Source organism: Aethina tumida, chromosome 4, assembly GCF_024364675.1.
Source record: "Aethina tumida isolate Nest 87 chromosome 4, icAetTumi1.1, whole genome shotgun sequence".
Lineage (NCBI taxonomy): Eukaryota > Metazoa > Arthropoda > Insecta > Coleoptera > Nitidulidae > Aethina > Aethina tumida.
This window is the reverse complement of record NC_065438.1, coordinates 3,054,290-3,078,834: the sequence shown is the minus strand read 5'-3', so window position 1 is coordinate 3,078,834 and position 24,545 is coordinate 3,054,290. Positions and strand designations below refer to the sequence as shown.

At 31.9% G+C, this 24,545-nt stretch overlaps 3 protein-coding genes and 2 long non-coding RNA genes across 5 annotated transcripts in view; 2 read left to right on the top strand and 3 right to left on the bottom strand.

Annotated features, from left to right (window-relative positions):
- LOC109599549 (tyrosine-protein kinase transmembrane receptor Ror) overlaps window positions 1–17,683 on the top strand; it is a 58,618-nt gene extending 40,935 nt beyond the window's left edge. The window contains exons 3-8 of the mRNA XM_020015557.2: window positions 162–256; window positions 559–693; window positions 1,132–1,294; window positions 15,683–15,850; window positions 15,916–16,214; window positions 16,270–17,683. Of these exons, the coding sequence (XP_019871116.2) occupies window positions 162–256; window positions 559–693; window positions 1,132–1,294; window positions 15,683–15,850; window positions 15,916–16,214; window positions 16,270–16,782 (1,373 nt within the window). The 3' untranslated portion in view covers window positions 16,783–17,683. The remainder of the gene's footprint in view (window positions 1–161; window positions 257–558; window positions 694–1,131; window positions 1,295–15,682; window positions 15,851–15,915; window positions 16,215–16,269) is intronic.
- Window positions 4,206–8,931, bottom strand: LOC109599548 (cytochrome P450 315a1, mitochondrial). The gene is made up of 2 exons (XM_020015556.2): window positions 8,424–8,931; window positions 4,206–5,486 (listed from the first exon to the last, which is right to left on the bottom strand). Exons 1-2 carry the CDS (start codon window positions 8,686–8,688, stop codon window positions 4,351–4,353), a joined length of 1,401 nt encoding a protein of 466 aa, XP_019871115.2. The 5' UTR covers window positions 8,689–8,931; the 3' UTR covers window positions 4,206–4,350.
- Window positions 13,106–15,220, bottom strand: LOC126265411 (uncharacterized). The gene is made up of 2 exons (XR_007547898.1): window positions 13,962–15,220; window positions 13,106–13,377 (listed from the first exon to the last, which is right to left on the bottom strand). It is a non-coding gene; the product is annotated as an uncharacterized LOC126265411 (long non-coding RNA).
- A 228-nt stretch (window positions 17,684–17,911) lies between the features above and the next one.
- On the top strand, window positions 17,912–18,622 carry LOC126265357 (uncharacterized). Its single transcript, XR_007547860.1, has 3 exons — window positions 17,912–18,066; window positions 18,276–18,383; window positions 18,437–18,622. It is a non-coding gene; the product is annotated as an uncharacterized LOC126265357 (long non-coding RNA).
- Window positions 18,623–19,926: 1,304 nt separating this feature from the next.
- LOC109599526 (dnaJ homolog subfamily C member 7) lies at window positions 19,927–24,079 on the bottom strand. The gene is made up of 6 exons (XM_020015530.2): window positions 23,637–24,079; window positions 21,678–21,916; window positions 21,371–21,622; window positions 20,896–21,314; window positions 20,442–20,844; window positions 19,927–20,383 (listed from the first exon to the last, which is right to left on the bottom strand). Exons 1-6 carry the CDS (start codon window positions 23,762–23,764, stop codon window positions 20,280–20,282), a joined length of 1,545 nt encoding a protein of 514 aa, XP_019871089.1. The 5' UTR covers window positions 23,765–24,079; the 3' UTR covers window positions 19,927–20,279.
- Between the last annotated feature and the right edge of the window lie 466 nt (window positions 24,080–24,545).

Sequence of the window (24,545 nt, the reverse complement as noted above, 5' to 3'; positions counted from 1 at the left end):
GAGCTTAAATGAAAATCATGATTACCTAGAATATCCAACACATACATTTACTTGCCCGTTCATTTCAATAATGTCTAAATAAATAGAGTTGAATATAGTCAATGTTAGAGAAGATAATAATCAAACACAATTAATGTAACTGAATATGTTCTTATTTTCAGTTGATCCGAAACCTGTTCCGATACCGGGAGTGGTGCCTCCGAATCCCATAAATCCAGTTTCTACAAGCACCTCAGCAACAACACTACACTCCACCGTACGTATTTTTTTGCCACAATTAATTGAACCCAATTTTATTTTATATTTATATATACTAAAGTCAATTACTGAAAATGGAATTGTCTGCTGAAGAGCTTGTTAGACAAGGCATTGTCTTAAAAATATGTAATTTCAAGAGAAACACTAATATCTATGTTAATTAATCACTTGATAAGACAATGTCAGGTCTAACAAGCTCTTCTTAATCACACTCATTGCCCAACACACAATATTGAGGTCATATAATTTCATAATTACTAAATTTATTTAAATTCAACGTAATTTTTTTCCATTTTACAGACACGAACTTCTCCAGCAACGTTGGGGTCAGCTTCATCCTCACTGGTGATTCTCTTAGGAATAATTTTGATGACTTTGGTCATACTCTTCATAATATTCTTGTTCATCAGGAAGAAGCGCCGTAACATAACGGAAGTAAGGGACTATTTAATCATATCGTAAACAATAACTGATCGTTAGAAACACAAAGAAATAGTTTACAACATTAGTGCCTAACATCTTTGAACTTTGATATGACTGTTCACGAAGGCGATCTATTTATGTTAATTTCTATTTACAAGCTGTGGAATTTGAGACTTTAAATTGTCAACAATCAAACTGTAAATAATAACTAATAATTGTTTGCTACAAAAGCAGCAAACCAACCTGTCAAATTCGTTATAAAACTTATTGGACATTGTGCAAAAATAATTACTACAGAGTACTGTTAATGACAATCCAATTAAGTGGAATAATGTTACTGCAATAAATTTATAAAATCTTTATTCAGATTGTCAGTCACTTTTATAAAAATAAAAAACACTTTTATTTATAGACGGGGGATTTATTATAATTATATTTATGTGTTTCCAGGCCTCCCCCATAAATTTGAAACAAGGCCCACTGTTGGCGGAACGATACGCCTTGAACCCCCAATATTCGGCCTGCACGGGGGCAGGTGTGCCGGTGCTGCGGAAGGAGACCTTAAAATTCATCAACGAAATAGGCGAAGGCTGTTTCGGCAAAGTTTACAAAGGTAAGACCGACGTTGCATTAACCGGATTACGTCCTTAATGAAACTCGTCCACGTGTCCCTTACGTCAATATGTGCACTAGATACCCACCTAATGATGCGTTTAATGGAATTATCAGCACGACAATTATTCGCGGATTTGCCCCAATTAAGGCGCACAATTCGACAAACCAAGTTCCGCAAAATTCACGTCCACGTATCCAATTTCGTCGTCGCAAACACAGATGCGATTCGAAAGTGGCGTGAAGTACTTTTAAGTACGGGTCTGGTTGTAAAAAATCAAGTGGTAATGTCATCGAGTATTACACTTGTTATTTTACGCCACGGACAAAAGTATCGGGTTTCCGGGCTGACGCCAGATGCGTCCATGTTGTAGTTTTATTGTGCGGAATTTTCAGGCTGTGGAACAACAAATAATGGAGGCTATTTTATTGATATACGAAACTGTTAAACTTGCTGTGAGAGTTAAGTGTGCACGACTTTTAAAGTGACACCACCTGTTTGTGTTTACTTGTTACGTTCCCCTCAGCTTTATGCATCTTATTGAATCGAAAGTTCTTTTTGGTCGTAGGAAGCTTTTATCAACTCCCTGGCTCCTTCCTTTTGTTAGATATTGGAGGCAATTACGGTTATTGAAAAGTGACAAAACGCTGATCAAACATCTGTCAGTTTTTTTTTTAATAAATGATTTATTTTTATAATTTAAAGACCTCTGATAATTACAAAGATCTCTATTTACAATCCTGTTGTCTAAAACAAAGTATTTTTTGTTGGGAAGAAGAAGTTACATTTATTGAAAAGTTACAAAATGCTGGGCAAACATTTATGGTACTTTCTTCCAAGAAATTACATCTTTAATGTGTTAAAGACAAATGAAATATTAAAATATGACAACAATCGATATGACCTGCATCATCTAATAAATTCAAAAAGCTGAGTGGGTTAACTGTGGTACCACTTTTAAAATTACACGTTTTGTTTCCTTGTTATGTTTCCCCCAGTCCTGAATATTTATGTAAATCTAAAGTGTTTCCTTCAGGAGGAAGCTTCTATAAATCCTTTGTCACCTTCTTTTTGTTGGAAGCAGTAGTTAGTTACGTTTATTAAAAGGTTATAAAATGCTGTGCAAACATTTATGTTACTTTCTTCCAATAAATTACATCTTCAAGGTATTAAAGTCAAATGAAATATAAAAATATGACAACAATTGATATGACCTGCATCATCTAATAAATTCAAAAAGCTGAGTGTGTTAAATGTGGTACCACTTTTAAAATTACATGTTTTGTTCCCTTGTTATGTTTTTCTCAGTCCTGAATATCCCTGTAAATCGAAAGTGTTGTCTTCAGGAGGAAGCTTTTATAAATCCTTTGCCACCTTATTTTTGTTAGAAGCAGTAGGTAGTTACGTTTATTAAAAGGTTACAAAATACTGGGCAACCATTTATGTTATTTTCTTCCAATAAATTACATCTTCAAGGTGTTAAAGACAAATGAAATATAAAAATATGACAACAATTGATATGACCTGCATCAACTAATAAATTCTAAAAGCTGAGTGGGTTAAATGTGGTACCACTTTTAAAATTACATGTTTTGTTTCCTTGTTATGTTTTCCCCAGTCCTGAATATCTCTGTAAATAGAAAGTGATTTATTCAGGAGGAAGCTTTTATAAATCCTTTGTAACCTTCTTATTGTTAGAAGCAGTAGGTAGTTACGTTTATTAAAAGGTTACAAAATACTGGGCAACCATTTATGTTATTTTCTTCCAATAAATTACATCTTCAAGGTGTTAAAGACAAATGAAATATAAAAATATGCCAACAATTAATATGACCTGCATCAACTAATAAATTCTAAAAGCTGAGTGGGTTAACTGTGGTACCACTTTTAAAATTACATGTTTTGTTTCCTTGTTATGTTTTCCCCAGTCCTGAATATCTCTGTAAATCGAAAGTGGTTTATTCAGGAGGAAGCTTTTATAAATCCTTTGTAATCTTCTTTTTGTTAGAAGCAGTAGGTAGTTACGTTTATTAAAAGGTTACAAAATACTGGGCAACCATTTATGTTATTTTCTTCCAATAAATTACATCTTCAAGGTGTTAAAGACAAATGAAATATAAAAATATGCCAACAATTAATATGACCTGCATCAACTAATAAATTCTAAAAGCTGAGTGGGTTAACTGTGGTACCACTTTTAAAATTACATGTTTTGTTTCCTTGTTATGTTTTCCCCAGTCCTGAATATCTTTGTAAATCGAAAGTGTTTTCTTCAGGAAGAAGCTTTTATAAATCCTTTGAAACCTTCTTTTTGTTAGAACCAGTAGGTAGTTACGTTTATTAAAAGGTTACAAAATGCTGGACAAACATTTATGTCACTTTCTTCCAATAAATTACATCTTTAAGGTGTTAAAGACAAATAAAATGTTAATATATGCCAACAATTGATATGACCTGCATCATCTAATAAATTCAAAAAGCTGAGTGGGTTAAATGTGGTACCATTTTTAAAATTACATGTTTTGTTTCCTTGTTATGTTTTCCCCAGTCCAGAATATTTCTATAAATCAAAAGTATTTTCTTCAGGTGAAAACTTTTATAAATCCTTTGTCACTTTCTTCTTGTTAGAAGCAGTGGGTAGTTACGTTTATTAAAAAGTTATTTTCTTCGAATAAATTACATCTTCAAGGTGTTAAAGACAATAAAAATATAAGAGTATGCAAACAATTGATATGATCTGCATCATCTAATAAATGCAAATAGCTGTGTGGGTTAAATGTGGTACCACTTTTAAAATTACACGTTTTATTTTCTTGTTATTCTTTTACTAGTTTTGTACACCTCATTAAATGGGAAGTACCTTTTTATCAGTACGGATTTTTTTATAAATTGTCTGTGTAAAAGTTAGAAGTAGAGGGGTAATTATATTTATTGAAAGGGTACAAAATAATGGACAAACAAATAAATTTCTTCCACTAAACAAATCATATCTTTAAACACAGAATTAATCCACCTAAACTAAAGGTCACTGCAGTAATTATCAATAAAAACCTTGCTTAATCAATAGGAGTAAATTTTATTAGCAACGGTTCGGAAGGTACACACACCATTTTCAGCACCATGTCCACGTCCCTCTTGTTGCACAGCTCCATACGGAAGTTGCTCACGATTTTCGCCGTCGTATCCCTTAATTGCGTTTCCGCAATCCTCCTCCCGACGCACGATCTGGACCCGATGGCGAAAGGCAGCGACGCTTTTGTCGTGTAGTTGGACGACGTCCTCGTCCAGCGATTGGGGTCGAACCTTTCCGGATGCCGGAAATATTTGGCGTCCCTGCCGCTGGTGTAAATCGACATGATCATCAACGTTCCCGCTGATATTTCATAGCCGGCAATCTGGGTGGCTTCCGGCAAGAATCTGGTTAGGAAGGGTGCAACTGGATAGAGTCTCAGACTTTCCCTCACTATGTCCTTCTTGAGTTGCGCTGCGGTTCCCTCCAGGAGCTTCTGTCTTAGTTCGTCTTGTACTTGGGGGTTCTTTGAAAGTAGATACAGAATCCACTGCATGGAATAGGCTGTGGTGTCCCCCGCAGCCAAGATTAAATCGGCAACTATTCGGATGAGTTCGGAGGTGTTCATCTGTTCTTCTTGCATCCTGTGCAAGAGCCCGTCACCTTCTGGGAATTGCTCCAACATGTACTCCACCAGGTGACTAGCTGACGTCAGGGCTTGGTCCACTGAGTCTTCGAAACGTCTCCAAGCCGGTATTTTGTAGGTTGCAGCTAATTTAGCCGGAATCAAGGCCAGTTTGGCACTAGTCTCAAACACCAAGTGAACAGTCTCCCCCAGGTGCCTCACCATTTTCTCCACCTGCTTATTGTTTTTGTTGTAACACGTTTCACCTAATAAAATACAAACTAAAACATCCAACGACCATTTGTACAAGTCACCAGGTAAAGACCTATAGGGTTGACCTTCGACGTTATTGTATTTGATTTTGTCCACGGTTTTATTGCCCACCACTTCACAGCATCTGTCAATCCACCCCAAGTCACCTTTCAACAGCAACTTGTTCATGATTCGGCGAAAATGCAGCCACTCTTCCCCGTCCATAAAAAACAGTCCTCTGGAGCAGCCGTACATCTCGTTGTACAGCGTCCATGCTTCAGGTAGTACGTGGACCGGGTACTTTCCTGAAATGCAACCAAAAAATACATGTTTCCGTCCATCCAGCTGTTTAATTAGTTGTAAATGTTTGTCGAGTGTCGAAATTAGTTTACGTTAGCAACGTCCGTTGTTTGTTGTTAATGGCTAGTTAACAAAGTTGAATATCTTACTTACTTGACAACAACTCAATCGGATCGTTTCGCCAGAAGTTTATATAAATTAAACAGACGCGTATTGGCGTCGTTTTCGACTCGAATAGGAAGGCCGTAAATGTGTCAAGTTTCAAAGTTAATTACTTAATAAAAACCGTGTTTTAAACGTAATTATATTTAAATTATATTCAAAACAACGCTTGTTTTGTCTGGATGTTTCTAATCATGATACGGAAACGGAATTATTTTCCAAACACGTGTTTATTGGGAATTAAAGGGAGGATTATTTTTGATACAATAACAAACAAATTGTTCAATAAAAATTATTTTGTACAATTAAGTTGATTAAATAGATTTTTTTTAAAACAATTTTATTATATTTTTTAAAAATAAAAAAATAACAGTAATTTTAAAATTATTAAACAAATCTTTATATTAAAAATATAAATTTTTAAGATTCAAATTTAATAAAATTAACAAAAATTTTAATATTTTTTACATATTTTTTAAATTATTATTTCACCTTAAAAAAAACTATTATATTTATTAATATATTTTTTAAAAAATATATATTTTTCTTTTAATAATTAATAATCGTATTTAAATTAATTAAATTATAACTGGAACACATTTTTCTCTAAAATATTTGTTATTCGATTAAATAAAATTCAATTTAATATTAAAAAAGGTATATTTTATTAAATATTTAAAATTAATAAAACATGTAAAAATGCAGACATTAAATAAATTTTGTTAGAAATAAAATATATAATTAACAAAAAAAGTATTTATAAAAATATAATTATTTAAATAAATGTCAAATTTTAATACAATTTTTATTAAAATTTAGAAAAATTCAATTATTTTTTATATATAATATTGAAAAAAAATTGTTTATTTTTTTATTAAAATTACTATTAAAAAAATCAACCAAAATTCAATAAAACAATTTACATTATTTAATTTTAAAAAGATATATTTTTTTAAATATATTTATTCATAATATTCGATATAGTATATTGAAAAAAATTGTTTAATTTTTTTTAATAAAATTACTATTTTAAAAATAAAATCAATCAAAATTTAATAAAACAATTTACATTATTTAATTTAAAAAAAAAAAAATTTAAATTATTACTTTATTAAATATTTAAAATTAATAAAACGTGTCAAAAGTACAAAAATTGAATAAATATTGTTTGAAATAAAATATATAATAATTATCAAAAAAAGTATTTATAAAAATATAATTATTTAAAAAATTTATAATTTAAAAAAAAAAATGTTTCATTAAATATTTAAATTTAAAAATGCAAAAATTAAATAAATTTTGTTAGAAATAAAATATATAATAATTATCAAAAAAAAGTATTTATAAGAATATAATTATTTAAATAAATATCAAATTTTAATATAATTTTTATTGAAATTACAAAAATATTTATTACTCGTATTTATTGCTAAAAATTCTTACAATTTAACCTTTCTTATCATTAGATTGTAAATTAATTATATCTAATGTGACTTCTAAAATTACTATTTAATTTTATTATGCATTGTAATTTAAGATGATTTTACAGTTAAAATATTTCAAATTTATTAACATCAAAGATAAAAATTTATTTTCATAAGTGTTTATAATTTAATTTCTCATATTAGAAAATTGTTTATTGTTTATTATTACTACAAAATTCAATAACGTATTATAATTTAAAATAATATATATTTTAATATAAATAATTATTAAAATTTATAATCGAGTTAACATTTTACTAAACATTACAATTAATAAAAAATATAAACAAACAAGTTGTTGAACAACGTTTTAGTTTAAATATTTATAAACATTTTATGTTTTTGATGTATATTTTGGGAAGTTGCATTGAAATTAATTACACGAACCATCGGTTATTGACAATGGCAAATAAAATCTGTATACCCCAATTTTGCCACTCAAAAACGTCAAAACAATTGTTAGTCTACTAAAAAGCCATTGGAATAAACATATTAAACTGAAAATTGAAACAAAATCAATAATTCTATTCATAAACTATAAAAAAGTAAAGTTCATAAATATTCAAAATTAACTAAATTTTAACAATCCGAGAATTAATTAACGAAATAATTTAATTAAAATTGTAATAATAAGTTTTATTTGACAAAATAATCGCCATTTTAATTAACAACTTTCAACAAGTAAAATTATGCCACAAGAAAAAAGTTATGGGTTCTTGGAACTAGAGAAATGACCAGACATAAGAAATGGGACAGTCACAAGAATATCTTGACTCTACGGAGGATGAGGTTGAAGCATCTTCTTAGACTGTCATAGAAGCAAATCTGTTAATTCAAAAAGGTACTTCTTCATGTACCAAGTCAAATATACACTTGTATCGATGGTTGGGCCTCTTGATAAGTAACTAATATATAAAATGTTGATGAAATTTATTGTATGAAGCCTTTTTTTAATGAATTTCTTCATTGGTACAGGTACAAGACAACCTTGACTTGGTCTTCATCACTTACAGGGTCTTCTCCAAGTTCACTGTATACGTGACTTGCTGCTTCTGTAGATTTTTTAACTCAAGAACAATTGTGGGCCATTTTTAAATAAACTTGATTTAAAATTTGTACAGTAAAATAGTACAATACTTAATTTTTTCATTAATAAAAAATAAATATTTAAATAATTAATCTGATGAGTCAGTTAAATTTTTAACTAAACAACAATTCTATGTGTCTACGTATAATACAATAGATATTATAACTGTTTAAACAATTATTGTTAATTTATACACAAAAATAGTTTACCTTCACGTGCGAAAACGTTGCGCATCTCGTCCGGATCGGAGATGAAGACGCACGCGACCGGTCCGATGTCCTCCCTGAAGATGGGCCCCAGTTCCCTGTGCCGCCGGTCGATATACTTGTGCAGCTTCGGCGTGGAGCCGGCGGCCAACAGGGCCAACGTCGTGCCGACCAGGGGCAGGCCCCTGGGTGACGGCACCGCCGCCCCGGCCGCCGCTGCCGACGTGCCGGCGGTGCCGTGGAGGTGTCTGGCCGCCGTTCGGAACATCTGTGCGGTCGTTACAACGCGGGTCGTACGTAAACACGGTCGAACGTCACGTTCGCAACGGTACTTCGGTCGGTCGGTTGCTCCGCACACACGTACGGTCGCATTGCGTTCACGGCGAGGTGGTTCTGTTCGGAGCGGGCCGCTTCGGCGTGCCCACCCGCAGATGTTCCGAACGTCGTCCGGTTACGATTGTTTTGGTGCTGGGCACTCGCATTATTTTTGGACGTTGATGGTGTTTGTGTTTTTGGTAAACGATTTAGAAAACATTTTTTGTCTGTCTGTCGGTGTGTTTTGGAGATAGTTTGACGTTTTTGGGTGTTATCGCTGAGGTCTTATCACTTCCACTGGGAGATTTGGTCTTTTTGATAATACAATGACACGACAACTGATGCGGTTTTAATTATGAATCCATCGCAGCTATTTTTATCCGACATACACATAGAGAAGTTAATTATTTTTGTCACTTTTAAATATAAGCACCAAACGACAAATAGATAAACAAAAATATCCAATTAAAATTATTTACTAAAATCATCAAACGTATAAATACGCACGAGATATTTTAAATGAAATGTCGTATATTTTCATATATCATAACATTAACAAGATATTAAAAATAAATAATTTAGAGTATAATTTATTATTTCTGTTATACTCTGAAATTGTTATAAAAATATTATTAAAAAAAAGTATCAAAATAATATCAAGATTATGGTTTTAGAGATAATAATTATTAAGTTTCTTACAATTTATAATAAGTTAAATTAAATGAACTAAATTGTAAATAAATTAAAATTTAAAAATATGCCAAAATAAAAATAATAGAAAAATTTTATAAAAATGATAAACTATTATTACAAAAAATAATATAAAGAGAGAAACAATAATAAATAAGCTTGTTACAATTTAAAATAAGTTAAATTAATTCAATAAATTGTTTCTAATTTTTATATTATAATAATAAGTGTAAAAATAAACAATAATTAAACTAAAAATGATAAAAAACAGTATTTAAATGAAAAATATACCAAAATTATCAACTTATAAATTTTTTTTATTTATAATATTGAAACAAATTTATTCTTAAAAATATTTATTATACATTTAAATTAAAATTACAGTGCATAAATAAATGTTAACAGTATAATAATAATAATTATGTATAATTAAATAAGAATAATTAATATTATTATATTCAAAATAAATTAATTTAATTATATATATATATATATATATATATATATATATATATATATATATATATATATATATATATATATATATATATATAATTAAAAAATTCAAAATTGTCCTGTTTTAAAAATATTATTTAGCTTAAATTTAGTAATAAATCTATATTTTGTAAACGAAATTTTGTTTTTATAATTCAAATTTATTACTAGAATGACAAAAAACAATAATATTTACATTATTAAATTATTTTTTTATATCAACAAATACTTGAAAACAGAAGAAATTAATTTTGTTTTATTTAAATAAAATATTTTAAATAAATTGTTAAAAATATAGTTTAAAAGTTATATTTTTTAGCAATATTCATTAATTTTAAAAGAAATATACAAATTTCAACAATTACAAATAAATGTCTTAATATTTTTAATTTGTATAATTTAATAGTAACTATAAATATAAATAAAATTTAAACTAAAAATGTTAAAAAACATTAAAAAAAAATTAAATTTTTTTTATTTTCAAATTTTCATAGGATATTTTTATTTGTTTGTTTTTATATAAAAAAATATTAATTAGAATTAAACTATTTTAATAAGAACTGAAAGATATTTATTTATAACAATATATATATTAGATACAATTTATATAATATAATATTTTTATAAAAATAAATAAAATGTACTTAAAAGTAACACATTAAAAAAATATTATTAATATTAATAATATTTTTTTGTTTGTGTTGTGATAAATTTATATTTTGTAAACGAAATTTTGATTTAAAAATACGTTTTTAAAATTCAAATTTATTGTTAGAGTGAGAAAAACAATAATATTTACATTTATGTGTACAATAATATTTCATGTCAACAAAAAATTAATTGCTTGAAAACATAAATGATTAATTTTAATTAATTAAATACAATAAATTACTTAAATAATTAAAAAATATATTTTTAATTCGTATATATTACAACTAATAATTAAAAAAATAATAAATAAAAAATCAGTTTTAAAAATTGTATTTTCTAACAAAAAAGTTATTTTTGAAAATACTTTTTTAGAGATAATTCAAAATAATATTTTATTTTATAATAATATTAAGGATAATAAAATTAAAAGTATTTTTGTCTCAATTAATTAATAAAAAATCTTACATATATTACATGTTATAATTAAATAAATAATTTAATTTAGTAAATTTATTTAAAAATATATAAAAGAAATGAAAATTATATGTAGCAAAAGTGATAATTTATTTATATTTTTAGCTTAATTGTATTTTTACCGATTTTTGTAACTAAATATATATATTTTTTTGAATTTTATAAATAGTTTTAAAATTCAAAATCAACAATTAAAAGAACATAATATTTACATTTATATATTTTAAATTCATATTAATTTTCATACATTTTTTTTAACAATATTGGATAACTTCTTAAATTAAGTAAAGCTTTCACAGTAAAATACACAAGTTATGCATGAACAACTTTTAATTGAGACATATCCAAATAAAAATTAATATTTTAATAATAAATTTAAGAAAATTTTTTGAACATAAAAATAATTTATTTTATCATTTAAATAGAATATTTTAATAAAATTATCAAAAAAACATAAAAAACTATACAAAGTAAAGTATATTCAGTTTTAAAATTTATTATTTTTGGTTTAAATGTACTTAAGTAAACAAAATTTCGTTATAAAACCCAAAATTATTAATAGATTAAGCAAAGCTTTCAAAAATATTAATTAAATGTATCATATTGCCGCATAAACTCCTATTTTCTATTATTAATAAAAAGCACGTTAAAATGATATGTGATGAAAACTTACATAAGAATATTTCAAAATAACTTACTTAAGATTAAGTTAATATCTAAAAATATTCTGTTGATTAATAAAGTGAATGGGAAATAAATAAATATATGTTAAAAACTGTGTAATTTCCCAGGTAAACATAAATATAGGAAATGATGCTTGTCACTTGAAACATCCAAACTTATTCAGTAATATTTTTCAACCTTTATACATATTTATTATGCTTGAAACCTGATCTTCACCTGCGTAAGTGTCCACCGATTTCCTCAAAGGTAATTGATTAATACACTGACATGGTGGAAACATAATCTAACAATAAGTTACGCCGGTCCATGACACGCAAAAAGACATAATCATTATTTGGTCGTTACTTTATTTGTTAGTTTGTGTGTATCTGCGTTTCTGCTTTTTCAAATGCAAGTTATGGTTGTTTGTCACGAACCAAGAAGGTTAACAAACCTATCTCCGACTAGTTTTAATTTAATTTTATTTAATATTAATATTTTCAATTGCATTTTATGTTAACACAAATCGGTATTGACACCCGATAGTTTGAAACGCTGCCTAACAATAAGCAAAGATGTTGATTGCATCAATCGCATTGTATTTCAGTTGTCGCAGCAGGCAAAAGTACATACTCGTTATTTCGCTGTTACTTTATCCTACAGTAAATAAACTGGACGATGTGTTGCTGTGTGTCTGCCTTTCTGCCTTTTCGCCATAAATTACATTCAGTTGTCACGAACCCAAAAGGTTATCAAACCACTGACCTTTTGATAAAATTTATTTCGTTCCGTTCGCGACAATTATTCAGATTTAAAATAAAAAAAAGTAAACCGTTTATGTCCAGTATTTATGTACTTGTTTGCCGGTTGGAATTCAGTGGTTCCATAATGTACGTGCTTTACGATTTTTATTCGCAAATGGGAATTATTATAATAAATTAAATAAATTTGCACATAAACTTTATTGGACGCAATAAACTAAGCCACCACATTGCTCTGAAAATAAACTAAACAAAATACTGGTTATATTTTAAAGGGCACTAAAATTATTTCATAACTTAACACAATAAAATGGGAAAGGAACAAATACCAATAAATTGTTAAAAAGATAAAATACCACTTATTTATTTTCTATTTATTATAAACTTTCTCCAGGAGAATTTGTCCATGTCTTGAGATTCCTTCGAAAAAATCTTTAATCTTTGATAGACAAAAGGGAATATTTATAGAGTGGTTACAATGTAATATTCTTGATAAATTAGAAAAAAATGATTGTGCCGATGTTAGTGATGTTAAGCCTCCTAGCGGCCATTTTAAATACTTATTCCAAGGTCGTTTTTATTAATGATAGATTAGCGACTGTTAATCTGTCTTTTTAGTTTGATTAAAACACTAAATTCACAATAATACGCTTTATTACAACAAACGTACTTTAACCCTCGACATCTAAAGCTTGACTGCTCGGTTCTTTCTTAAGAACTGCCCCGATTATTAAATGTAAACAAATACTTCAGATTTGCTTATGAAACAAAACTAGTCTAAATAGATGTGAGCACGTCGCATCGGTCCATCGGTGAAGGTGATGACGTAAGCTAACACGGCCTTCCTGACATGTGGGGCGTCCTCGCACCTTCCGCAGTTTTGCAAAGATTCACCTGACACCGGTAATCTGTAAACATTATAACAGCAGTACAAGCTCAAAATATATTCGAAGAACTAAGTCTAAACCTTATTTCATTTAACAAAATAGACTGTTATGTGGCACAGTTAACAACCACTAGAAGCACAGAGGCGGCTCAACCATCAACAGGTCTGTTACACCCATGTCTCTCAAGTGCTATCAAAAGATACCATATTCTAGCCAGGAGCTCAGAGGCGGTTCAACCACTACCAGGTCTATTACCCGCTTGTCTCACAGACCCAGAACACAACAATCTAAGCCTGCAGAGCAGGGACCTTAAAAATAGCCTGCCGAGCAGGGACCTTTAAACATAGCCTGCGGAGCAGGGACCTTTAAACATAGCCTGCAAAGTAGGGACCTTAAACATAGCCTGCAAAGTAGGGACCTCAAACATAGCCTGCGACGCAGGGACCTTAAAAATAGCCTGCCGAGCAGGGACCTTAATCATAGCCTACTAAGCAGGGACCTTCACATATAGCCTGATACACAGGGACCTTAAACAGCCTACTAAGCAGGGACCTTTACACACATTCACACATCAATCTTATTAAATAAATCTATATCCATCATACCTTATAGAATTTCTGTATCTGGCCAGGTTCGTAACTGTTCATGCGCTGCTATTGTAGTTCTACCTCGGCTGCCAATCCTTCGGAGTGCGTACCTCTCATTAGGTAAACAATGCGTTACCTCAAAGGGTCCGTGATACTTTGGTTTCAATTTTCCTCTATTCGACAGCTAACAGCGACATCTAATCCTAACGAACTTGCTTCTGTATGTAGTTCGGTTGACAATTCCAGATCAAAAATGTTGAAAATCGGATAAGAAGTCAATCGTACATTTTCACATTTACATGTCCATTCAAAAGATTTTCCCTCACGTAACAGTGCAGATATCGGTGCTGTTAAAGTTGCAAAGTTTTTCACAAGATGTCTAAAATATACAGCCAGTCCTTTTTCGATCACACCTAAATATTTCACAGATGTTTAGAAAAAGTTACATTTTTGTATATTTAAGGGCGTCAATGTCCTTTCTTAAATTCTTAAGACATTCTTGAATGGGTCGAGCAGGGCACAACACATCATCAACATAAACAAACGTAATATCGTCTTTAAGTGGTCCAAGGGCTTTAACGATGGCGCTCTGATAATTTGATGAAGAGTTTATGAGATCAAACGGCATTCGGTTGTTCTTTTATTTCTTTCGTAACCCACTCGTCCATTCCTGACAAATTCAAATCATATTCCTCAAATGCAATTTCTAAATCTTACAAGTCGAAACTGCGCTGCAGCCACACTTAAACCTTCTGCGCAGCCATCTTCAATGTTGCTTGAGTAGTTTGGGCGTTGGCCATTGTCGATAAAATTTCCATGTTTTGTTTTTGGAATCTGTTGTTACTTTCTTGCTACTAATCTCTCTCCGATGCACTTTTGGTAATGTTCACAACGTTCGGAATCACTGCGCGTTTGTGTTTTTCACTATTGTCTGCCATTGTTTGTTCACAAAGAAACACAAAAAAAAAAAAAATTTAGGTCCTTTCTTCCGGAAATAATTCACGAGAAGATATCCCACTTCTGATGATAGATTAGCGACTGTTAATCTGTCTTTTTAGTTTGATTAAAACACTAAATTCACAATAATACGCTTTATTACAACAAACGTACTTTAACCCTCGACATCTAAAGCTTGACTGCTCGGTTCTTTCTTAAGAACTGCCCCGATTATTAAATGTAAACAAATACTTCAGATTTGCTTATGAAACAAAACTAGTCTAAATAGATGTGAGCACGTCGCATCGGTCCATCGGTGAAGGTGATGACGTAAGCTAACATTAATAATACTTTTATTTAAATCTTTTCAATTAATAGGTCCTCTAAATCCTTAAAAGAGCTGTGATAGACACAAAAAAGCAATATCAGAATATTTATCAATTTTATGAAGTGGTTACATTATAATAATCTTGATAAATTAGAAAGAAACAATGGTGCTGATGTTAGTGGTATTAAGCCCCCTAGCGGCCATATTTTATACTTTTTTCCACGGCCATTTTTATTAATATTATTTTCTATAGCTTTCCAATTAATAGGTCCACTGTTTAGGGAGATTTTTCTAGAGAAATCATCATAAAATTAATTATAAAACATAGTCTGTGACTTCTAAATAAGACAACACTTCATGAATAAATAAATGTTTGATGCACATATCTCTCTTCTTAAGAAAAAAACGAATTACACAATAGAAAAGTTTAATAAACCAAAGAAAAAGTGTGTTCAACGTAAACTTTGCTTTCCAGGAGAATTATTGCTGTCGGAACAGTACGAAAAGACGGAGATTGTCGCCATCAAAGTGCTCAAAGAGACTGCAACACGCGAAGCGGAAGAAGATTTCCTCAGGGAGGTGGAAATTATGAGCGCATTCACGCATCCCAACATTTTATCGTTGCTCGGGGTCGTTTTGAGAGGTAAACAATATTTATTACGCGTACTTAATAAGTTTCACGAGCTAATATTGATCTGACTTTCGCAGAAGGCAACGTTAGTCCGATGATGGTGTTTGAGTTTATGCCGCACGGTGATCTGGCCGAGTTGTTGAGGAGTCAAAGGAAAACTTACGATGATGTGGACGAAGACAAAATACCGCAGCTGAAGGCGAAACATTTACTTTGGGTGGCACTGCAAATTGCCCGGGGGATGAGGTATTTGGCTGCCCAGAGATTCGTTCACAGGGACCTGGCCTGCAGGAACTGTCTGGTTTCGGAGGGGCCCACCGTCAAAATTGCTGACTTTGGAATGAGCAGGGATGTCTACACCTGTGACTACTATAAGGTTAGTTAAACCCAAACCAACTTTGTTCGTGCCTTCATGGAGGTTTTTGTTGCAGATTGGAGGCTCCAGACTGTTACCTGTGAGGTGGATGTCACCAGAGAGTGTTGTTTATGGCAGATTCACCCTAGAGTCGGATATTTGGTCCTTCGGCGTGGTCCTCTGGGAAATATACAGCTTCGGCAAACAACCCTACTACGGTCATTCCAACGAGGAAGTAGTAAAGCTAATCCTGGACGGCATAATGTTGATACCACCAGAAGAATGTCCCTCTCTTATATGTGAGCTCATGAAGAACTGCTGGAAGACCGAGCCCAGACACAGGATCACCTTCCCCAACATCTGCGACAAGCTAGAGCTCACCTACGAAAAGTTCGTCGAGTGCGAACCAGACCAGTACACGATCGAGAACGAGGTGAAAAAATTCAAGCCTAGCACATTGAACAAGAGCCTGCCCCGTCCGCCGCGTCTGCCGATGTTGGCGCAGGAGGACCTGGTGGACGCCCAAGGCTACCTGCTGCCGAAGGAGGTTAAGGAACCGGCCCAATATTTGGAGACGTTGCCGGACTGACGCAGAACCGGGGGGCGTAAGGACGACAATCCCAAACGAATTGTGTGGCCGGACGCGGGGGACTACCTGGGCATTGACATATGAACGATGCGTCTCCGCATTTGTTTAAGACTGAACTGGACTGAATCGAGATTGTTACAATAAATGTTTTTATTATTATTACTTTTTAATATGTATAGATTGGACGTGCAGTCTAGGTCGAGGTCTTGTAAATGTATTTGTCTAGTTATTAATCCAAATTCAAGTATTAAATTAAAATTTATTCAATGGACGTTCTGTGAACTGGTGTTTGGCAATAACTCCATTGCCCAACACCATCACACTACTTCAATGAATGAATGATATGTGTCAAAGGCCTAAGCAATTATTTTTTATATAGTAGACTTATTTTATTTTTGTAAATACGTATTACCGGCAGGTCTTCTATGTGTAAGACACAACTTAACATAATAACCGATGTATACAACGCTTTTATCCAAGTAAAATAAAAACAAAGTTTAACAGGGTATACATAGATCCAGTGTTTGATTTATAAATGTTTTAACAGGGTGTTACAGTACCTACCAGTAAATTCGTGCCTTAAATACTAAGTATAATTGTCAGAGTTAATGGAAAATTATTAATTTAATCGACTGTGAATTATCACAGCAAGTTAGATTTTAAAGTCGGTTGTAAACCCTTGTCAGGCCATTTAAAATGTGTACGGGACAAAAATCTTTGTAAATAGTTAACTGTGTGTACATATTGTTTATTAAGTCGTGCCAAATTGATTCGATTAGCTAAGAGGAATGATTTAGTTAAGGACCCAACCAAAGATGTTTAACCAGCCATTATTTATTATAAGACGCAATGAAATTGTAATTATTGTAAATTTAATTGCAAAATAAACTACACAAATAAAAATATGTGGGTTTTATTTGACGTTTTCAGTGGTTTTCGATCTGAGTGAATAAATAAAAGCGGTGATTTACGATTTGAGACTATTTCTTTCCACAAGCGTAAGTTTAATTGAAACATTTGTATGCTAACGAGACACCTTTAAATTATTCAACGATTGCCAACACGGGATTTTGAACAATTACTTAAGTGTGACATAATACTACGTGCATTTAAATATTTTTGCAAACTACACCAATATTTTCATTTTAAATTATTCAATTATCACCACTGATTTATCTTAAGTGATACATTTATGTTGTGGTTTTGCCAACAAATTACAATGCCGGGGTAAACTTTAACATTAACAACTTTCGAAAACTGGGTAAATTTATTAATGCACTTCAGGTTTGTATTGCCAATATTTACTGCAATGCATAAAGTATGATAGTCAATTTATTGAATCCTTTTTAATCCAATAACAAATTATATAATCCCCAAAAATTATTTTCATCATCCACCACACTTATAAAGCATACTAAATAATATTCAGCACGTGTTAAAGGATTATGTATTACATTATAATATTCAAATTTAAATCATGTATTTACCTTCAGACACCTAATTGTGGGGACAACTGTACTATATAACCCGCGATTTTTAATGTCTAATTATACTATCACAGAGTTATAGTAACAAGAAACAACATGAAGTACTTCTTAATTGTAAGTAGAACTATTAATTATTATTAATTATACTAAGTTAATTTTTATTGCAGTTCGTGACTTTGGCAATCATTGTTGGTCTCTGCCTTGCTAAACCCATTGATGATACTGATCCAACTGATACTGGCTACAACAGTGAACTGTTTCTCCTTAAGAAGATTAAGCTTGGAGCTTTACTTGCTAAGAAAGTTATTCTGCTGAAAAAATTGGGTTAAACTCTGTGGATAGTAATAAATTTTTAGTGTTTAAATCTTTGGTTTTATTTGAATAACACTAATTAAATATTAAATCTAACAAGTAAATAAAACAAACAATTAAATATATGTATTTAAACTATATAACAGTATCACAGAAATCCTCGGCTAATTGTTATAACTCTATAGTAACAGTGAAAAGAAAAAAAAATGTCCTTAAAACAAAACGTCAAGAAATTTATTACAGTCGTAAAAAAATTCGTCCTTATATTTCAGTTTTCTGCTTTTTCTCAAATATATAATCATGACCAAGACGACGATCAATTTAAAGTGGAGTAAGGCCAATTCTATTCGATTACATTGGTCTACAAAAAATATAGAAATGTTCCTTTATATATATTAAGGGTAATTCAGTTGTGTTGAAAACAAAAATCCTTTTCACTTTCTCTTCATTTGGGCTACTCCAGATCTACTTGAGAGTAAATTTGTGTTATCCATTTTACTTAAATCCGCCATCCAGAATAAAAGTTCCATAAAGATAAATAACATTTCAATGGAAAGGTGAGTAATTAAATTTAGACCCACGATAACTCTTTATTTCGACCAATGAAAAATAGTTGTGTCCAAAATTAAGTAAATTCCTTTAAGTAGATATAGTTTTAAATTCACAGTTTATTAAATTACAAACATTTTAAGCCTTGGTAGGCCAAGATCAAATACATAATCAATATTTTAACTGTGTACAGATTCGCCTTGAACTTTCATGTTTTCTATCATTAGGATCTCTTCGTTAAGTAACCAGCGGTAAATTGCCATCCTTTGTTGTTCCCTGCATGATAACGTTTTTATATTTTGGTCATGTGTTGGTGAAACCTTGTTCATAACTTTGACCACCTACATTTCCTAAGTAGGAAATTAAATGATTGAAATCTTAACTGCTTCATTTAAACCTGGAAATTTAAATTGATAGGAATATTTTGGAATTAATTGAAATATTACGACTCGTTCATACCAATTGAGACAGATTGATCCTTTTTATGTAATTGGGACGTTACTCAAAACTTTTTAAGTAAACTGTGTTCAAAGATTCATTTAATACATAGTCATTATTATACAGTGTAATGTTTGAAAACCAACGTGAATTGTTCACTTCCATTAAATTACTGTCAGCTTACTTATATTTTGGCTTATATAGTAGACTAAAATTAGATTAAAAATTAGGGAAAGAATTTTTAATCTAATTTTAGTCTACTAAGACTTAAAATGTTTGTTTGAAGGATTGTTGCCAAAATTATTGGTTTTATTTGTGTAAAACATTTTTAAATATTAAAAATAAATAAAACAACTAATTAAATATACATTTTATATTTAAACAACATAATATATTTATGTGAAAACTGCATTCGTCTACAGGGAAAAATAATGGATTAACCGCGATATTCCTCAAGTTTATTGACTAATGCAAAAAAAATAACAAAACGGAAATGTAAAAAAATTAGTTAAAGTATTAGTTAGCACCAACTGATTTTAGAAAATTAGCAAAACCGGTTGACTAAACTAAATAAATACTAGTTCTAATAAAATTAGAAGAGAATCACTGTCATTTACAAACCAAGCAAAAAACGAAAGATATATTCGGAATGTAAAAATGGTAAGTAGATAAGATGTTAATAAATACTGGCTAAGGAGGTGACGGCTACGCTTATCCGAATTGGAAGGTGAAACCTCCGGGGAAGCCGTTGCCGAAAGAGAATTCTGCACCACCACCAGGGAAGAACTGTTGAAACACTTGACTGGGATCTATATCTGAAAATGAAGTCAACAATTAAAACCCAATTACACTGATAATTGTGCATTAACGTACCGTGCATACCATGATCCATGCCGTCCATGTCGAGATCCTGCCCATTGTCGTATCGCATCTTCTTCTTGGGATCCGACAGCACCCCATAGGCCTCGCCCAGTTCCTTGAACATCTTCTCCTGCTCCCGCCTCTCCGCTTCGGTGGCGTTGGCGTGCCTGTCCGGATGATGGATCAAGGCACGCTTCTTGTAAGCACGCTTGATCTCGTCCTCGCCGGCGGACCGATCGACACCGAGGATCTTGTAGTAGTCCTTGCGTTTGGAACGTTTCAACGCCATCTTGGCCTCTTGGAGCAGGCGTTTGGTGTCGCGGCTCTTCTCCATCTTCAGGGCACGCTCGTAGTCGCGCACGGCATCCTCGTACTCGCCCAGGTCCATGTAGCATTGGGCACGTTTCATCAACGCCTAAAAAGACATGTTTAATAATACATTTAGTCCTTAATAAATGTTACGTACTTTTAGGTATGACTCGTCGTAGTTGAGGGCGGCCGTACAGTTTTCGACGGCTTCTTTGGTGTGGCTTAGTCTCGCCAAAGCGACGGCCTTATTGAAATGTAGCTTAGCATTAGTCTTTTTGTTCAGAGGGTCGATTTGCAACGCTTCAGTGTACAAATTGATGGCTTCCTGGATGCGGTTGTTCTTGTAAGCCTCGTTGCCCTCCTCCTTCTTCTTTTTGAGGAGTTTGGCCGACTTGTAGCTGGACAAGGCTTTAGGGTGATCGGGGGCGAGGCGGAGCACCTGCTGGAAGTGGTTGCAGGCGCTGTCTATGTTGTCCTCGTAGAACAGGCACATGCCTCTGATGTAGATGGCTTCTGCGTTACCTTTGTCATAGTGCAGGATTCCGTTGGCGATTTCTTGGGCTTCGCCGAAGCGGCCTATAAAAAAACATTAGGTTATTAATTAAGTCAACGTCGTGTCAAATATGTGGTACCTAGATAAGCGAGGCATTCGGCTTTGGTTGTCTTGTATCTCTGGCAAGTGGGGGCTTCATCCAAGCATCTGTCCATGCAATAAACAACCTTTCTAAAGTCTTTTTTCTCATACGCCTTGGTGGCCTCGCCTTCGAACTGCTTCAACTTGGCGAAGGACTGAAGCTCACTGTTGATGGCGTTGCCGGCCGGTTCTTGTTCCTGGTAGAACTTGATGGCCTGTTCGGCGGTGCGCAAGTCACCCAGAGCAATTCCTACAACACAACCAATTAACAACCAGTCAACTGGCAGGAGTAGGATATTATATACCACACTTTAGTATCCTGATGTATCCCTTGACGAATTTGGGATCTAGTTTAACGCTTTTACGGGCATCTTCGAGTGCGTCTTCGTAATGATGCAGCATAATGTAGCATGCCGCCCTGTTGCCGTAGAAGGCTGCAGTCTCAGGCGACAAATTGATGGCTTCAGTGTACAGAGTAAGTGCCGATCTGTATTGCTTAATTTTGAACAGTTGATTGCCATTCTCTTTCTTGAGTTCTGCAAGTCTAAAACACAATACGTATTGGTTGTAGTGGTAACAATTTATTAGAATTTAAGTTCACTGGCTTCACTGACTACCTCAACGTTCTTTCATCTTGTTCAATTTCATTTAACATAACTGACACCATCGACAAGAAGATCCAAATGAATATTGTTCAGGCTTTGTCAATTATACCATTTCAACATTCTCAATATTATTAATTTTCTTTATTTTATTAACACAATCTTAATATATTTATAAAAGTATAAAAATGTTGACGTTTTAGTTTAACTTTCAAAATAGTGACATCACTGTAGACTTCAAACTACTACTTTGTTTAAATTCTTTGAAAATAACCAACAACAAAAATATTAAAATAATAATATATACAGTGGTGGTCAGAGATGTACCACAAATTTAAAATCAAACATTTTGTTTGGGGCTCCTCTTCTTGGCATGGTATAGGTCTATTACAAAAAGTTATTAGTAAAACTGACTGTCATATGTAGAGACATCATGAGTGATGAAGTGGAACCATTTGCCAATGATAATTTAATAATTACATGGATTTTTATCCAATAAAAATGTTGTCTAACCTAAATACAATTGAAAACTTGTGGAGATTTAATTTCAGTAAACATTATTTTGATTTAGATGCAGAATGAATTAGAATATAGAAGAAAATAAATGTTTTAAATGAAATACAAAATATTTTGATTGCATTTCTTTGACTACCACTGTATCTTTTAAATTGAATAATCGTGAATAATTCAAAACATTTTTATCAAAAGATAAACACAGGAATTCATCATAACAGTGTCCTTATCAATGAGTTAGAAGACAGTAATATACGTTTATTATTATTAAGGCGAAAAAATAAACGATTACAATTTGATGTAAAATTTTGCATTATTAATAACAATGGCTAAAATAAATTATAATTGTAATTAACGTAAGCAAACAACAGACTAAGTGGTTGGGAATAAAGTGGGACGAAAGATATTTGTGTTTAAATAGAAACCATATAAATACTTCATTATAAAAAGTACATATTGATTATACAATAGACCTTGACTTTGAAGAATCAGTATCACAATTCATGAAATTATTAGATTTCCACTTTTTCAAACAAATTTTTCATAGTTTCCTTACTAAATTTCAGTTACAAGTGGACCTAAACCATGTATTATTATTATTGTATAATAATAAGTGTGGAACACTTAAAATACTACGTCAAGAAGTTGCATAAGTCAGTAATGTATATATGTATATATAATAGAAGGTACGAAACAATGATGGTTGAAGTAACTCGAAAGATGTTTATGATCAAATTAGATGACATATGAAAGTCTCTTTATATATATATATACGTTTTATATTGATTATATGCAAGTCCTTGAATAGGTTATCAGTTTGTGGCATTACTAGGAAACCAAAAATATATTGAAAACATTTTTCAAGTAACCCAACATATTTGATCATGATGATTTAAAAAAATAATAAGTTTAAATGATTAAAAATCAATTGCAAGTTGTGACAAAGCGCGACCACAAAAGAACGAACGTCATTCACTTAAATTATTCAGGAAATTCTCCACAAAAACCCACGAGAACCCACTTTGTTATGGAAGACCCGAATGACATTTGCATGCACTATGGTGCATCGACAAAAAATAATGGAAAAAACTAGTGATTGGCAAGTAAAGCAACGCGAAGGGAACGTGAAATGAAGGGCGAGGGACTTACTCTTGATTGTCCTTTGGAATAATGTCGTCGGCATTGTTGGTTTCCATGATCAGGTCCTCCGCAACGTCCGCCATCTTGGCCTTCACGCTGATAACTGGCGGTTCGTCGAATGCGCACGCCCGCTTCATCCCCGCCAACCAGTTCAAACCGAAATCGAAGAAAGTTTCGGCGACGAGCCCGCACAGGCCCGTTATCACATAAAATGTGATCCAAGCTCGGTCGCTTGTCGAATAAATTTTGACGGCTTTCACCGCTCTCACGACACACACTACTGGAAATTTCACGATATAAAACGCATGATGGAACGGAATTATTTGTTTTTTTTTTTCAACAAAACGATCAAGACATTTCGTTCATTTTTTTGAACGCTCGCACTATTCGCAAGGTTACCTGTCAAAATTCGCGGTGATTTTTGTCGGCTGTTTGTGTGTACGTTTGCACGTATGCACCGGTAAACACTTTTACAGGTGACGCTTCTTCGCCGTGCAAATGTTTCGCAGCTCGCAACGTTGCCAGTCCGAAGTACCATAGATAGATTGAAAATACACGGGGCATTCCATGTCCATGACATTTTTCAATATTTTGCCATTCTTTTGTACAACTACCAACTAAGTTAACTAAAATTTGAGATAAACCGTCCACAAAATATTTTTTAAGAAGTTTTTTAGTTTATTGTTTATGGTTTATTGATTTTAATTCCCGCCTAAAAATCAATTTTCAAAATTTCACATTTCAATTTTATTTATTTAATACTAAGAAACATATAATTATAATTAATACCTATAATTAAATACAATCAAAATATTTTATATTTTATTAATATTAATTACACTATTTTTGTTCTCAATGAGACTACATGCTTTAACTTGTTTACTCCTTTTTCCTGTCTACTCAATAACTTAAATATAG